The sequence below is a fragment of the Trichomycterus rosablanca genome, chromosome 1 (assembly GCF_030014385.1).
Source record: "Trichomycterus rosablanca isolate fTriRos1 chromosome 1, fTriRos1.hap1, whole genome shotgun sequence".
Taxonomy (NCBI): domain Eukaryota; kingdom Metazoa; phylum Chordata; class Actinopteri; order Siluriformes; family Trichomycteridae; genus Trichomycterus; species Trichomycterus rosablanca.
Window position 1 is genome coordinate 79331898 of NC_085988.1, and position 15444 is coordinate 79347341.

Below are 15444 nucleotides of genomic sequence, written 5' to 3' on the forward strand. Positions count from 1 at the left end.
AAATTACATTCAGTCACACACCAGGACGCCACAACCAGAGACGGCAGTGAAGCAAGAAGAGTCAGAAAAGGATGGGTGATAATGAACAGAAAATAAGCCTGAAGCTCTTAACCAAACGTGATGTACCACAAAAACACCAGACAAACCAAGCAAACCCAAAACATATATAAAAGAGGAATGAAGACACATCTTACCATCAAACTCCGCTGGTCCAACGCCAACAATAATAATTGACATAGGAAGACATGAAGCCTGGAAACAACAAAACAATACATTTTTTAGCAGGCCAAAACCTAGAAAATGTAACACTAATAACAAAAAACAACTACTACAATAATAATAATTATACAGTACAACCGAATACTAAATTTTTTTTATAAAAATCTAAACATTAAAATAATAAGTTAAAGAAGGATCTAGCAAAGGCTCAGTCTTGGCAAGAAAAGATGGGATGTGGCTCACCAGTTTGTGCCAAACTTATGATTCAGTTCAAAATGCAAGATTGCTAACAATTTAGGTCCTTCGCCATCTATGGTACATAATATTAAGAAAAGATTCAAGGAATCTGAAGCAATCTCAGACCATGTAGAGCAAGGCCACAACAGCAGTTGAATGAGTGTGACTTGCAAGCCTTTTAGATGCCATTGTATGTGAAATTGTCATCCTACTGTGATATATAGCCACATGGGATCAGAAGTACTTTGGAAAACTGCTGTCACTTACAGGCATCTACACAGACATGATAGGCTTTGTCCTGGTGTAGGGGGAGCAAAGCCCTGTAATGGATTGGCACTGTATCCAGGGAACCCATTGTTTCTAGCTGGAACTGGGCCGACCAAAACCCTGACCAGAATAAAGTGATTAATGAAAATAAAATGAAACGAACAATGCCATTCCACACAAACCAGAAACAGCATTGGCAGCATGGTGGAGGGATCTGACTGAGCTGTATCAAGCTGGCAGGACTGAGACAGGGCATTCATATGGATGAGAGCTGGCAGAGCTGACTGTCTGCAGTCCTCTGTGAAACTGGCATGAAAAAGTAATACAGTCCTTAAAGAGCCATTTCACTGACATTTTTCAAATGACAGGCTGAGGTAGAGAGGAGAGAAAGAGCGAGAATGATGGTGAGTGTGAAGACAGAAAAGTGTTTTTGTGTGTAGGTATGCCGGGGTGGCCGTGTGTGTGTAAGTGTGTTTGCGTGTGTGTGTCCATTAACCCATCAATCATAGGAGTTATTTTTCAGACAGAAAAACTCTAAACTATTTTTATAAAGCTACATATAGGATCTGTTTACCACACTACATCTCAGTTATTAAAACTTAGTAAATAATATGCGTTCTTACTCTTACCCCACAGAGCACAACTTATTTAGTGCTCTTTATATTCAATGTGACATGAAAGTTGTGAAACTATTAACATCTAAATCTGAAAAATCTGAAAAATAAGCTTACTTAGGTGACAATGGGTATTGCAGAGCATCATCGGTTACAGAAGACTTGGGTTCATAAGGTAAACTGGCACCTCTGGCTGTGAATGACTGATATCATGAGCTGTGTATGTGTTGCATTGTGATGGACTGGCAGCCTGTTGGGGGTGTGTTTCTACCTCACTTCAGGGTTTCAGGTGGCGCCAGACTCACCATTGATGGACAGAACAAAACAAAAGAAACAAATCATGCCACAGATGGGCAGACGTCAGTATGGTTTGCATTACGAGGGGATTGGGTCTGACCTTCCTAATTAGTACCAAAAGAGGTAAAATCAACAGTTTCAGATGGAGGGGGGTCATTAATTAGGCAAACTGTAACTGTGTTTAGGCAAACATTTAATTTGTATAAAGGTGCACAAGTGTCTTTTATTTACAAATTCGGGCTCGTCAGTGACAGTTTAACCATTTTCGATACATAGAGGGAGATGTTAGCTGGCATGCTAGTGGGTTGTGCTGCCTCAGCTTATTGGTTTGAATGGCCTGAGGCTAACTGTGTTAGCTTAGTAAGCTAAAACTGCAGTTGCTGTAATCGCTGTCTAAGTAGTGCATCTAAATAATCTGCCTTATGAGTCAATGTCTTATTAGAATCCTTTCAAATAAGGCAGCTGTCTAGATAGGCAATAGGCAACAAGGCAGCTCACTAGGTTTTCAGACAGACCCCTAAAAACTAAATGTATAACCCCCCCTAACCCTAACCCCCCCGTCACTGTATAATTCACACTCTGGAGGTTATTAATTGTATACAACATTAATCATGTTTATATAGCAGATGTATTTGATAAAATAGCCAATATTATATTTATGAGTACAAGGTGGACAATTTTGTGTCTCCAATTCATCTCACTTTCACGTCTTTGGACTGTGGAAGGAAACCGGAGCACCCGGAGTAAACTAACGCAGACACGGGGACAACATGCAAACTCCACACAGAAAGGACCCGGACCGCCCCACTTGGGGATCGAATCCAGGACCTTCTTGCTGTGAGGCAACAGTGCTACCCACTTAGCCACCGTGCCACCCCCAAACTAAATGTGGGGCAGTTGTAGCTTAGTGGTTAAGGTACTGGACCAGTAATCGGAAGGTGGCCAGTTCAAGCCCCACCACTGCCAGGTTGCCACTGTTGGGCCCTTGAGCAAGGCCCTTAACCCTCAATTGCTTAGATTGTATACTGTCACAACTGTAAGTCGCTTTGGATAAAAGCATCTGCTAAATGCTGAAAATGTAAATGTAAATGTACTATGTTAAATAAAGGTAAGTGAAGTAAGTAAGTTGTGTAAATGTGTAAGATGAGGCTCACATTGACGATGGACTCTTTGGTCTGGGCCATGTCGGAGATCACTCCATCTGTGATGATGAGGAGGACGAAGTACTGTGAGCCGTCCTTTACAGAGGCAGCATACCTGCAGGACAGCGATATAAATAAAAACACACTGTGTAAATTAACAGGCTATAACTCTTTTTGTTTAGAATCCCATTTCAGTCATGCTTCAGTGGTGAAAATGACATGTGGACAGGATAGTGGTCAAGGAATGCCTAAAACTCTATAACACAATGAGAAAGCTGTACATCAATTCTAGGCAGAAATGCCACCAAGTTCTTCAGGCCTAAGCTCATTTCACATGGTCCAAAAGACAGTAGATATGTGCTATGGTCAGATGAGTCCAAAAAATGGCATTATGTCAAAGATGAAGAAGGACCACCAGACTGTTTTTAACGTAAGGTGCAAGAGGCAACATATGTCATGATATGGGGGTGCATCAGTGCCCACGGGATGGGCGACTTAGACACCGAGTGCATGTGGACAGGATAGTGATGCAGCTAATAAGGGGGCATGAGAACCTGGAGAACCTTTTCCTCAGTCAAAGTTTTTCTATTGTTTGTTCCCTTAAATAGAGGTCACCACAACGGATCTGGTCAGCATATCAAACTTGGAACAGTTTTTTCGCCGGACGCCCTTCCTAACACAACCCTTCTATTTCAATCCAGACTTCAGACCAGCTCTGACAGAACACAAGTGCACCTCACAATGGATAGGCTGTTTCGGCCATCCACCCCTCAGACATTAGCAAATCACATCCATGAGACACCTGACGCTCTGATAGCACCGCTGAGATTCAAACCCTTTATGTCTAGATCTAAGCAGTAGTGCTTTAATTTCCTTTGGGATCAGTAAAGTCTATCCATCCATCCATCCATCCATCCATCTATATATCTATCTAGTGAGCTATCTTACTGCTGCTCGGGCGAGCACCCTTACAGTCACAGAGATTAAAATGTTTATTCATCCCATAGTAGTGTAACATCCTTCTGATTTCCAATCCAACTGAAAAATAAACTCTAAGTAGCCCTTAAGTGTCAGTAAGTGAATAAGTAAATGGGTAAGTGTGGGGTGCCCTGCAAAGGTTCATCACCCCGACCATTATGCTGTATATTTACAACAGCTCCATCTGCAGATCCAAAACGATTATTATTTTTTAGATAGCAGTACATCTGGGGATTCATTTTATCTCAAATGGAAATCTCTACATTTCACAAGAAGTCTAGCAGCTATATTGCATTGTTTTTTTTGTTTTTTTTGCTGTAATGCTTGTATAACCTTTTCATGGCCTCTGCCCCTAAAGACTCAATGACATTTAAGGACCAAACAGAAGGCTTCCTATCTTTTAAGGCTAATCTCTCTTTATATCTTGTTTTTTTTTACTGTGCTATAGGTGCTATAAGTGAACACTGTATAGTTTGTAAGCGTTATTAAGACAAAGCAGTGCATTATTAAACTGTGTAGGCGTGATGCCACAAGCGGCAAGATAAAATGTACCGAGAGATAACAGCAGCTCTGCCTTCATCACTGATGGGTGTGTGTGTGTGTGTGTGGTAGAGGTATAATTGAAAATAAATTAAGACTAGTCCACATGGACCTCACATGAATAATTATGAAAACCTTCTGCCATGTTTTTGCTGTTTTGGCCACATCAGCGTTCTCAGATTGTTTCCTTCCAAAAGTTACAGTCCAAACGGGCAAATCTGTAATTCAGAGACTGCAGCCACTGTTGGGCCCTTGAGCAAGGCCCTTAACCCTCCTTGCTCCAGGGGTGCTGTAAAGTGCCGTAAAGTGACCCCAGCTTCCAAAGAAGACAGGATATGTCTACACTCACTGTCCATTTTATCAGCTATCAGCTCCACTTACCATTTATAAGCACTTTGAAGTTCTACAATTACTGACTGTAGTCCATCTGTTTCTCTGCATGCTTTGTTAGCCCCCTTTCATGCTGTTCTTCAATGGTCAGGACCCCCACAGGACCACCACAGAGCAGGTATTATTTGTGGTGGATCATTCTCAGCACTGCAGTGACAATGACATGGTGGTGGTGTGTTAATGTGTGTTGTGCTGGTATGAGTGGATCAGACACAGCAGTGCTGCTGGAGTTTTTAAACACCTCACTGTCACTGTATTCAGCCAACAGTGCCCGGTGGGCAGCGTCCTGTGACCACTGATGAAGGTCTAGAAGATGACCAACTCAAACAGCAGCAATAGATGAGCGATCGTCTCTGACTTTACATCTACAAGGTGGACCAACTAGATAAGAGTGTCTAATAGAGTGGACGGTGAGTGGACACAGTATTTAAAAACTCCACCAGCGCTGCTGTGTCTGATCCACTCATACCAGCACAACACACACTAACACACCACCACCATGTCAGTGTCACTGCAGTGCTGAGAATGATCCACCACCCAAATAATACCTGCTCTGTGGGGGTCCTGACCATTAAAGAAGAGCATGAAAAGGGGCTAACAAACCATGTAGAGAAACAGATGGACTACAGTCAGTAATTGTAGAACTACAAAGTGCTTCTATATGATAAGTGGAGCTGACAAAATGGACAGTGAGTGTAGAAACAAGGAGGTGGTTTTAATGTTATGGCTGATCAGTGTGTGTGTATGTAATAATATAATATGTATTTGATTATACATTAACATAGTATAATAATATAGTATGTAATATAATAATACAATTATTAAGTGTTATTAATAATAATAATAATATTAATAATAATACGATTAATGATTAATATTAATTTTTATGTTCCATGCACAAACAGTTCTCCCTCTTTATTCCAACACGCTGACGTGACCTAGTGTGACACACTTTCATTCCTGATAACAGACTTGTTTTTTCCTCCGGCGCAGTGCCGTTAGCATCACTCCTTACTGTTTACTTCATAAATCACCTGAACTCTCACTCATTCACACATATATTATTAACTCCCACTCCGCTCCAGCCACCGTCTCCAGAGCCGAGGGGACCAGATCGATCACAGCGTAAACTAATTACGACATGCACAAAGGCCGAGCACAGCACACAGCTGGTGGCTCGTATTGATCTCAGCGGAGATGATTTGATATTAGGACCCATACGGGGAGTGCAGAGTGCAGCGTTCACTAACATCCCAGCTGTTATTTATTACTAATGATGAAAAAGTGTGAACCTTACATTACGCTGTTATCTAAACGTTTAATTATACTTATTATTCACTGTTTAGTTAAATCAGGCTGAAAATAGCTTACATTACCAGGAGCTGCTTTTAATTAATCAATATTTTGGTCTCTCTATAACATGGTGGAAAGCATAAACAATATTTTATGTAGATCATACAAACATTTGTTTTTGTTTTTAATAAAGTTAAACTGTTTAACATGAGGCGGTACAATGGCTCAGTGTGTAGCACTGTCGCCTTACAGCAAGAAGGTCCTGGGTTCGATCCCCAGGCGGCGTGGTCCGGGTCCTTTCTGTGCGGAGTTTGCATTTTCTCCCCGTGTTTGCGTGGGTTTTCTCCGGGAGCTCCGGTTTCCTCCCACAATCCAAAAACATGCAGTCAAGTTAATTGGAGACACTGAATTGCCCTATAGGTGAATGTGTGTGTGTGTGTGTGTGTGTGTCTGCCCTGCAAAGGACTGGCACCCCGTCCAGGGTGTTACTGTATGCCCTGCGCCCATTGAGTGGTGCAGCGGTAAAATACACTAGCCACTGAGATCTGTGGTTCAAATTTGAGCAGTGCTATCAGTCAGTCAGGTGTCTACACAGACATGATTTGCTGTCGCCTCACAGCAAAAGAATAGAAAAGAATAGAACGCCTCTACTGTCATATACACATATACAGACATACAGTACAACCAAATCCTTTCTTCACATATACCAGCTTGTTTGGTCAGCCATAGTATGGTGCCCCTGCAGCAGAGAGGGTTAAGGGCCTTGCTCAAGGGCCCAACAGTGGTAGCAAGGCAGAGCCAGGATTCAAACTCGATTGATAGTGTAAAGCTCTATCCACTAGGCTACCACTGTCAAAAGGACCAGGGTTTGCATGTACTCAGGCCAAGTGGCGCTACTAAAAACTACCCTAGGTATGAGTGTATGTGTGAATGTGTGTGTCTGCCCTGTGATGGACTGGAGACCTGACCGGGTGTTTCCTGCCTTTCGGCCAATGAATCAGACCCACAACGACCCTGAGTAGGATAAAGCGGTGGTAAAACAGACGATGAAAGAATGAATTATCCAAACAGGCTGCTCCACAAAACCAAGCTACCAGGCTACATAACTATACGTTGCAGGTCCTCATATTTCTACAGACTTATCTTACCTTCTGTCATTATTTTTCTCTCTTTCTTTAACCGTCTACACTCTATGGTGACTCAGTTCTTATTTATGTGAATGTGTGCACACATACCTGGCTACGTGGTTGATGACAGGGGAGAAGTTGGTGGGACCATACAGCTGTACAGATTTAAGACTCTGGTAGTACGCCTCCATCACACCATCTATTCCGTTACAGTAGGGGTTCTGCGGGTTACCGTTCTGCACAGACACAATGAGAGATAAGAACATCATGTAGAAACAATTCCACCAGCCAGTGGTTCTGTACATCAGATGAACTGATTAGGGCATGAAAATGTGCAGGTGCATTTGAGTTTGATAGTTTGACTGTGACACTGAGCGAGGTCACATGTTTAGCTGTTGTATCATCTATCTAGCACAAAATTGAATTTTGCCTGGGGTGGCAAAAAGAAAAAGGTTAGCCTTGGTCACCTTTGTTTGTTTAATATGGATTAAATAAATGCCAACTCCAGGAATGCTTTTCACCTTACACATATTTCATTATTAGTTTTTTTATTTATTAATTAAATAAAATGTTCATAGCACCCAAACAATACAAATTTCACTTTCATCTCAGCAATTAGACAACTGCAAGTAACTGGACTAGTAATTGAAAGGTCACTGGTTCAAGCCTCACCACTGCCAGGTTGCCACTGTTGGGCCTTTGAGCAAGGCCCTTAACCCTCAATTGCTTAGACAATATACTGTCACAGTACTGTAAGTTGCTTAAGTTCCAATCATTTCCATGGCCACAGGTGTATAAAACCAAGCACCTAGGCATGCAGACTGCTTCTACAAACATTAGTGAAAGAATGGGTCGCTCTCAGGAGCTCAGTGAATTCCAGCGTGGTACAGTGATAGGATGCCACCTGTGCAACAAGTCCAGTAGTGAAATTTTCTCGCTACTAAATATTCCACCGTCGACTGTCAGTGGTATTATAACAAAGTGGAAGTGATTGGGAACAACAGCAACTCAGCCACAAAGTGGTAGGCCACGTAAAATGACAGAGCGAGGTCAGCGGATGCTGAGGCGCATAGTGCACAGAGGTCGCCAACTTTCTGCAGAGTCAATTGCTACAGACCTCCAAACTTCATGTGGCCTTCAGATTAGCTCAAGAACAGTGTGTAAAGAGCTTCATGGAATGGGTTTCCATGGCCGAGCAGCTGCATCCAAGCCCTACATCACCAAGCGCAATGCAAAGCGTCTGATGCAATGGTATAACGCACGCCGCCACTGGACTCTAGAGCAGTGGAGACGTGTTCTCTGGAGTGACGAATCACGCTTCTCCGTCTGGCAATCCGATGGACGAGTCTGGGTTTGGCGGTTGCCAGGAGAACGGTACTTGTCTGACTGCATTGTGCCAAGTGTAAAGTTTGGTGGAGGGGGGATTATGGTGTGAGGTTGTTTTTCAGGAGTTGGGCTCGGCCCCTTAGTTCCAGTGAAAGGAACTCTTAATGCTTCAGCATACCAAGAGATTTTGGACAATTTCATGCTCCCAACTTTGTGGGAACAGTTTGGGGATGGTCCCTTCCTGTTCCAACATGACTGCGCACCAGTGCACAAAGCAAGGTCCATAAAGACATGGATGAGCGAGTTTGGTGTGGAAGAACTTGACTGGCCTGCACAGAGTCCTGAGCTCAACCTGAGAGAACACCTTTGGGATTAATTAGAGCGGAGACTGTGAGCCAGGCCTTCTCGTCCAACATCAGTGTCTGACCTCACAAATGCGCTTCTGGAAGAATGGGTAAAAAATTCCCATGAACACACTCCTAAACCTTGTGGAAAGCCTTTCCAGAAGAGTTGAAGCTGTTATAGCTGCAAAGGGTGGGCCGACATCATATTAAACCCTATGGATTAAGAATGGGAGTCACTCAAGTTCATATGCGTGTGAAGGCAGATGAGCGAATACTTCTGGCAATGTAGTGTATTAATATTAAGATACCAGGTGCTCCGGTTTCCTCCCACAAGTCCAAAGACATGTAAGTAAGGTGAACTGGAGCTTTTAAAAACTACCCTAAGTGTATGGCTGACAGTGTGTGTGTGAGAGTTTGTGTGTTTGCCCTGTGATAAACTGGCAACCTGTCCAGAGTGTTCCCTGCATTTTGCCCAATGAATCAGACCCACTGTGAACCTAACCAGTATTTTACATTTTACTGTTCACATTAGCCGAGATTATTTTGGTCCATAGCTAATTTTAGATGTATAATAGCTAAAATGTCAGATTGGCTGCATAACTAAAGATTTCCTCTGGTTTGTTCTTGATTCTGTATGAAACGCGTGGACAAGCTCTGCAGTCCAGATGGTGAAGCATCTGTCCTTCATTAACTACACAGCAGGCTGTTCAGTGGCCATACTGCGACTGCAGCATGTTCAGTAAGCGTGTAAGCACATGAACCCACTCTAACCTCAACCTGTTGATACAGGTTTCCGCCAAAAAAATACTGCAGGTAAAAACAGCACTTCAAAATACAACCGCAAATCAGGAAAAGTTGGGACAGTATAGGAAATGCAAATAAATAAAAAACACAGAGTTTCTTACATAAACTTAATGAACCCAAGATATTTCATGTTTTGTCTGGTCAACTTCATTTCATTTGTTAATATACCTCCATGTTAATATACCTCCATTGTTAATATACCTCCATACAGCTATTATACATTATACAATGTAAATGTAAAATGTATTTCAGGCCTGCAACACATTCCAAAAATATTGGAATAAGAGAACTTTAGGGCTAGTAATGAAGTAAAAAAACCTAAATAATGATGTCCACAAAGTTGAATCAGTTCATCTGGACACAAGTTTGTTGTAGAGATACGTTTCGTCACTCAATCCAAATGACTTCTTCAGTGTGAGCTGGTGGTGAATACCCCAACCTTATATGCAGCCGTATATATATGCATAACGACCGATCACCGCCCATTGCATAACAATGGAACCGGTGATCAGGTCCATATGCAAATCACAATGACCTTTAATTACAATGGTCATGTGTGTCTTCCACATATGATTGGGGTATAGCTCCTATTACGGCATTGTAAGATGGTGAAAGATGTACTCTCAGGCCCCCTCCACGGTTCAGGGATGGTCGTTCCCTCTTCACATAGATGGCCTCTTTGACTCCCCGTTCAAACTCCTTGTCAAGGATCTGCAAATCTTCATCATTAAATGAGTGGCCGCTGGCTTGCAGTTATTTACATTTACATTTTCAGCATTTAGCAGACGCTTTTATCCAAAGCGACTTACAGTTATGCAATGGGCGGTGATCGGTCGTTATGCAAATCAGCTGCATATAAGGTTGGGGTATTCACCACCAGCTCAGACTGAAGAAGTCATTCGGATTGAGTGACGAAACGTTTCTCTACAACAAACTTGTGTCCAGATGAACTGATTCAACTTTGTGGATTTGTGTTCCTGGATTGTTGAGCATGCATCAACAGATAAATAATGATGTGATTTCAAACAGGTAATCATGATATGGAACAAAGTAGCATCCACGAAAGGCTTTAAGAATCCACTCTACAGTTTGTCAACAAAGGTGTGAGAAAATTATCAATGAAATGAAATGAAAATGAAATAAATGGTGAAATGAAGTGCATAATATGAGTAAATGATTCAGGGAATCTGGAGAAATGTCAGTAGATAAAAGGCAAGAGCACAAACCTAAGCTGAACACCCATGATCTTACATGCAGAAATGCCGCTTAAAACTTTACTCTGAAAAAAAGAAGCTTTATGTTAACCATGTCCAGAAGCAGCAACATTACAAAGTGGAAAATGCTTTATCATCCCAACTTTTTTTGGAATGTGTTGCAAGCCTGAAATGCAGGAATGGATTTATATTAACAAATGAAAATGAAGAGGTATCCAGAAAAAAAATTATTTATCCCGAATTCATCCTGCCTTCACTGAAATGTAAGAAACATTGCAAGACTTTTTTATTTATTTGCATTTCCCATACTGTCCCGACTTTTTCAGATCTCATATTATAGATAGATAGATATACAGATAGATAGACAGACATTTGTGATTCAAGACATTTTTTAAGACTTTTAAGAGTCTGAATAGCCAAAAAGACAAATAAATGGATCCTCGACCAAACCCCACCTCTTACTCAAAGCCCAGATAACCAAACTGAAGCTCTTTTACTTTGGACACATTATAAGAAAAAACAGTTCATTTGGGAAACACAATTATGCTTGGAAAGTAAAAAAAGGAAGAGGAGATCCAGCAACAAGATGGAAGGATACAATTAGAGGAACAATGAATGAGTTACAGTGGGGCCAAAAAGTATTTAGTCACTGATTGTGCAGGTTCTCCTACTTAGAAAGATGAGAGAGGTCTGTAATTTTCATCATAGGTACACTTCAACTATGAGAGACAAAATGAGAAAAAAAAATCCAGGAAATCACATTGTAGGATTTTTAAAGAATTTGTTTGTAAATTATGGTGGAAAATAAGTATTTGGTCAATAACAAACAAGCAAGATTTCTGGCTCTCACAGACCTGTAACTTCTTCTTTAAGAAGCTCTTCTGTCCTCCACTCGTTACCTGTATTAATGGCACCTGTTTGACCTCGTTATCTGTATAAAAGACACCTGTCCACAGCCTCAAACAGTCAGACTCCAAACTCAACCATGGCCAAGACCAAAGAGCTGTCGAAGGACACCAGGAAGAAAATTGTAGACCTGCACCAGGCTGGGAAGAGTAAATCTACAATAGGCAAGCAGGTTGGTGTGAATAAATCAACTGTGGGAGCAATTGTAAGAAAATGGAAGACATACAAGACCATTGATAATCTCCCTTGGGGTCAAGATCTCATCCCGTGGGGTCAAAATGATCATTAGAACGGTGAGCAAAAATCCCAGAACTACACGGAGGGACCTGATGAATGACCTGCAGAGAGCTGGGACCAAAGTAAAAAGGCTACCATCAGTAACACACTACGCCGAGAGGGACTCAAATCCTGCAGTGCCAGGCGTGTCCCCCTGCTTAAGCCAGTACATGTCCAGGCCCGTCTGATGTTTGCCAGAGAGCATATGGATGATCCAGAAGAGGATTGGGAGAATATCATGTGGTCAGATGAAACCAAAATGGAACTTTTTGGTAAAAACTCAACTCGTCGTGTTTGGAGGAAGAAGAATGCTTAGTTGAACACCATACCTACTGTGAAGCATGGGGGTGGAAACATCATGCTTTGGGGCTGTTTTTCTGCAAAGGGGACAGGACGACTGATCCGTGTTAAGGGAAGAATGAACGGGGCCATGTATCGTGAGATTTTAAGCCAAAACCTCCTTCTATCAGTGAGAGCATTGAAGATGGAACGTGGCTGGGTCTTCCAGCATGACAATGATCCCAAACACACCGCTCGGGCAACGAAGGAGTGGCTCCGTAAAAAGCATTTTAAGGTCCTGGAGTGGCCTAGCCAGTCTCCAGACCTCAACCCCATAGAAAATTTGTGGAGTCCGTGTTGCCCAGCGACAGCCCCAAAACATCACTGCTCTAAAGGAGATCTGCATGGAGGAATGGGCCAAAATACCAGCTACAGTGTGTGCAAACCTGTTGAAGACTTACAGGAAACGTTTGACCTCTGTCATTGCCAACAAAGGTTATGTTACAAAGTATTGAGTTGAACTTTTGTTATTGACCAAATACTTATTTTTCACCATAATTTACAAATAAATTCTTTAAAAATCCTACAATGTGATTTCCTGGATTTTTTTTTCTCATTTTGTCTCTCATAGTTGAAGTGTACCTATGATGAAAATTACAGACCTCTCTCATCTTTCTAAGTAGGAGAACCTGCACAATCAGTGGCTGACTAAATACTTTTTGACCCCACTGTACTAAAAACTCAAACAGAAGACAAGACGCTCTATAGAGACACTGTCCATGTGATGATCAGGAGTCTGAATCAACCTCCCAGCACTTAATAACAATAATAATGTTAAGTATATCAGAATCTCTGATCTTAAAATAGAAAACTCAAAATTATGAGTGATGTGACAAGATGTGACAAGAAAGTGAATGTAAATAATATTAAGTTGTCATAGCAAGTAAAAAAAATCAAAGAAAAGAAAAAAACATACGTATAAGCCCCATTAAACCGCACATAAGTGTATACTATATGAATAAAAATATGCTTTAAGGTACTTAAGGTATTGGATTAGTAATCCAACGGTTGCTGGTTCAAGCCCCACCACTACCACATTGACCTGAACAAGGCCCTTAACACTCCATAGCTTGAAACTGGTCATAAAAATCGCTTTGGATAAAAGCATCTACTAAATGCTATAAATTTAATGGGTAAAAAAAAAAAATTATATAAAATAAATGATATGCTTTCAACTTTGTGACAGCAGTTTAAAAAATAGCCAAAAAAAGACATCGTTTGATAAATGTGACCACGTTGTGTCTAGACACTGAGCTTTTTATTTAAGATCACATCTAGTGTCCTTGATCACATGACTGTGTGCTAAAGCTACAGAGCACAAGAGGGTGTGTGCCATGGAAGATAACATCATAACTATGATTCGGTTGTAAAGTTCAGATCAGGGTGGCAATGGGTTCAGTACCACTTAGAAACACTGATCCTAAAGCAGGGATACACAAACCTGCACAGTATTACACACTCACGCATTTCAACCTTCACATGTGGGTGCAGTTTAAAGCAGCCAATTCACCTGTAACCACTGGAGAGGTTTGAACAATCAACAGAAACCTAATGCTGTGCAGCACCCACACATCCTGTCACCACAGTCTATTTTTTAATTATGGAAATTAATAAAGTTATTTTTAGACAAAGCTGAAGTAGGTGGCTGTATCATTAACTTATAATTCACAGCGTCTAGCATCAGTAAGAAAAGTGTCACTTTTGATCATTTTTCTGTCTCTGTGTGGGCTGCATGCTGTGACAGCATATTCACTAGCACTTAATGAACTAAATCATTAGTGGAGAAGCTGTAATGTGCATTTTTAATTATAACAACATTATCTACAACTCAGAGATATGAAGTCCATTAGTTATTCAGATACTGACTGGAGGCATTCAGTGACAGTTATTTTTTTAGAGGGTGATATAGATGTTACACAACCTTTATTCAATTAATGAAACTTTTATTTATATAAGTATATATTTTTGAAGATATTTTTGACATTTTTGAAGACTTTTGGGAGACCCTAAGTGGCAAAAAAGACAAATAAATGGATCCTTTACCAAACACAACCTCTTACTCAAAGCCCAGATAATCAGATAACCAGCTCTTTTATTCTGTACACATTATAAGAAGAACCATTTTATTGGGAAACACGGTTATGCTTGGAAGGTAAAAGAGAAAGATGATGGCCAGCAACAAGATGAAAGGATACAATTAGAAGAACAATTGTAACATTTTTCGTTTCAAAATTTAGGGGACAGGTCAGGACTGCAGGCAGGCCAGTCCAGTACCCGTACCCTCTTCTTCCGCAGCCATGCCTTTGTAATGTGTGCAGCATGTAGTTTTGCATTGTCTTGTTGAAAAATGCATAAACGTCCCTGGAAAAGACGACGTCTTGAAGGCAGCATATGTTGCTCTAAGATCTCAGTGTACTTTTCTGCATTAATGCTGCCATAACAGTGTGTAAATTACCTTTGCCAAGGGCACTGACACAGCCCCATACCATGACAGACCCTGGCTTTTGGACTTGTTGCTGATAACAGTCTGGATCCTTTTCGTCTTTGGTCCTAAGCACACGACGTCCATTTTTTCCAAAAAAAGACCTGGAATGCTGATTCATCTGACCACAATACACGTTTCCACTGTGTGATGGTCCATCCTAGATGCCTCAGAGCTTAGAGAAGTCGACGCTGCTTCTGGACATGGTTAACATAAGGCTTCTATTTTGCACAGTAAAGTGGCATTTGTATATGTAACTCTGTATTGTAGAGCTTGATAAAGGTTTGCCAAACTAATCCCTCACCCATGTGGTTATATCAGCTATTGTTGAGTGGCGGTTCTTGATGCGGTGCCGTCTGAGGGATCAAAAATCACAGGCGTTCAGCTTAAGCTTGCACCCTTGGGCTTTACGCACTAAAATGATATTATGCACTGTAGAGGGAGAAATATGCAAATTCCTTCCAATCTTTCTTTGAGGTTCATTGTTTTTAAACATTTTAATCATTTTCTCACACATTTGTTGACAAACTGGAGATCCTCTGATCATCTTTGCTCATCAAAGACTCAGCCTTTCCTGGATGCTGCTTTTGTATCAAACCATGATTACAATCACCTGTTGACATCATTTGTTTGGAATCACGTCATTATT

At 41.2% G+C, this 15444-nt stretch overlaps 1 protein-coding gene across 1 annotated transcript in view; it reads right to left on the bottom strand.

The window, feature by feature from the left end:
* The window catches only part of LOC134315983 (copine-8), a 200578-nt gene that overhangs the window by 5119 nt on the left and 180015 nt on the right, over positions 1-15444 (bottom strand). The window contains exons 16-18 of the mRNA XM_062996469.1: positions 7213-7340; positions 2789-2891; positions 195-252 (exon numbers count right to left, since the gene is read on the bottom strand). Of these exons, the coding sequence (XP_062852539.1) occupies positions 195-252; positions 2789-2891; positions 7213-7340 (289 nt within the window). The remainder of the gene's footprint in view (positions 1-194; positions 253-2788; positions 2892-7212; positions 7341-15444) is intronic.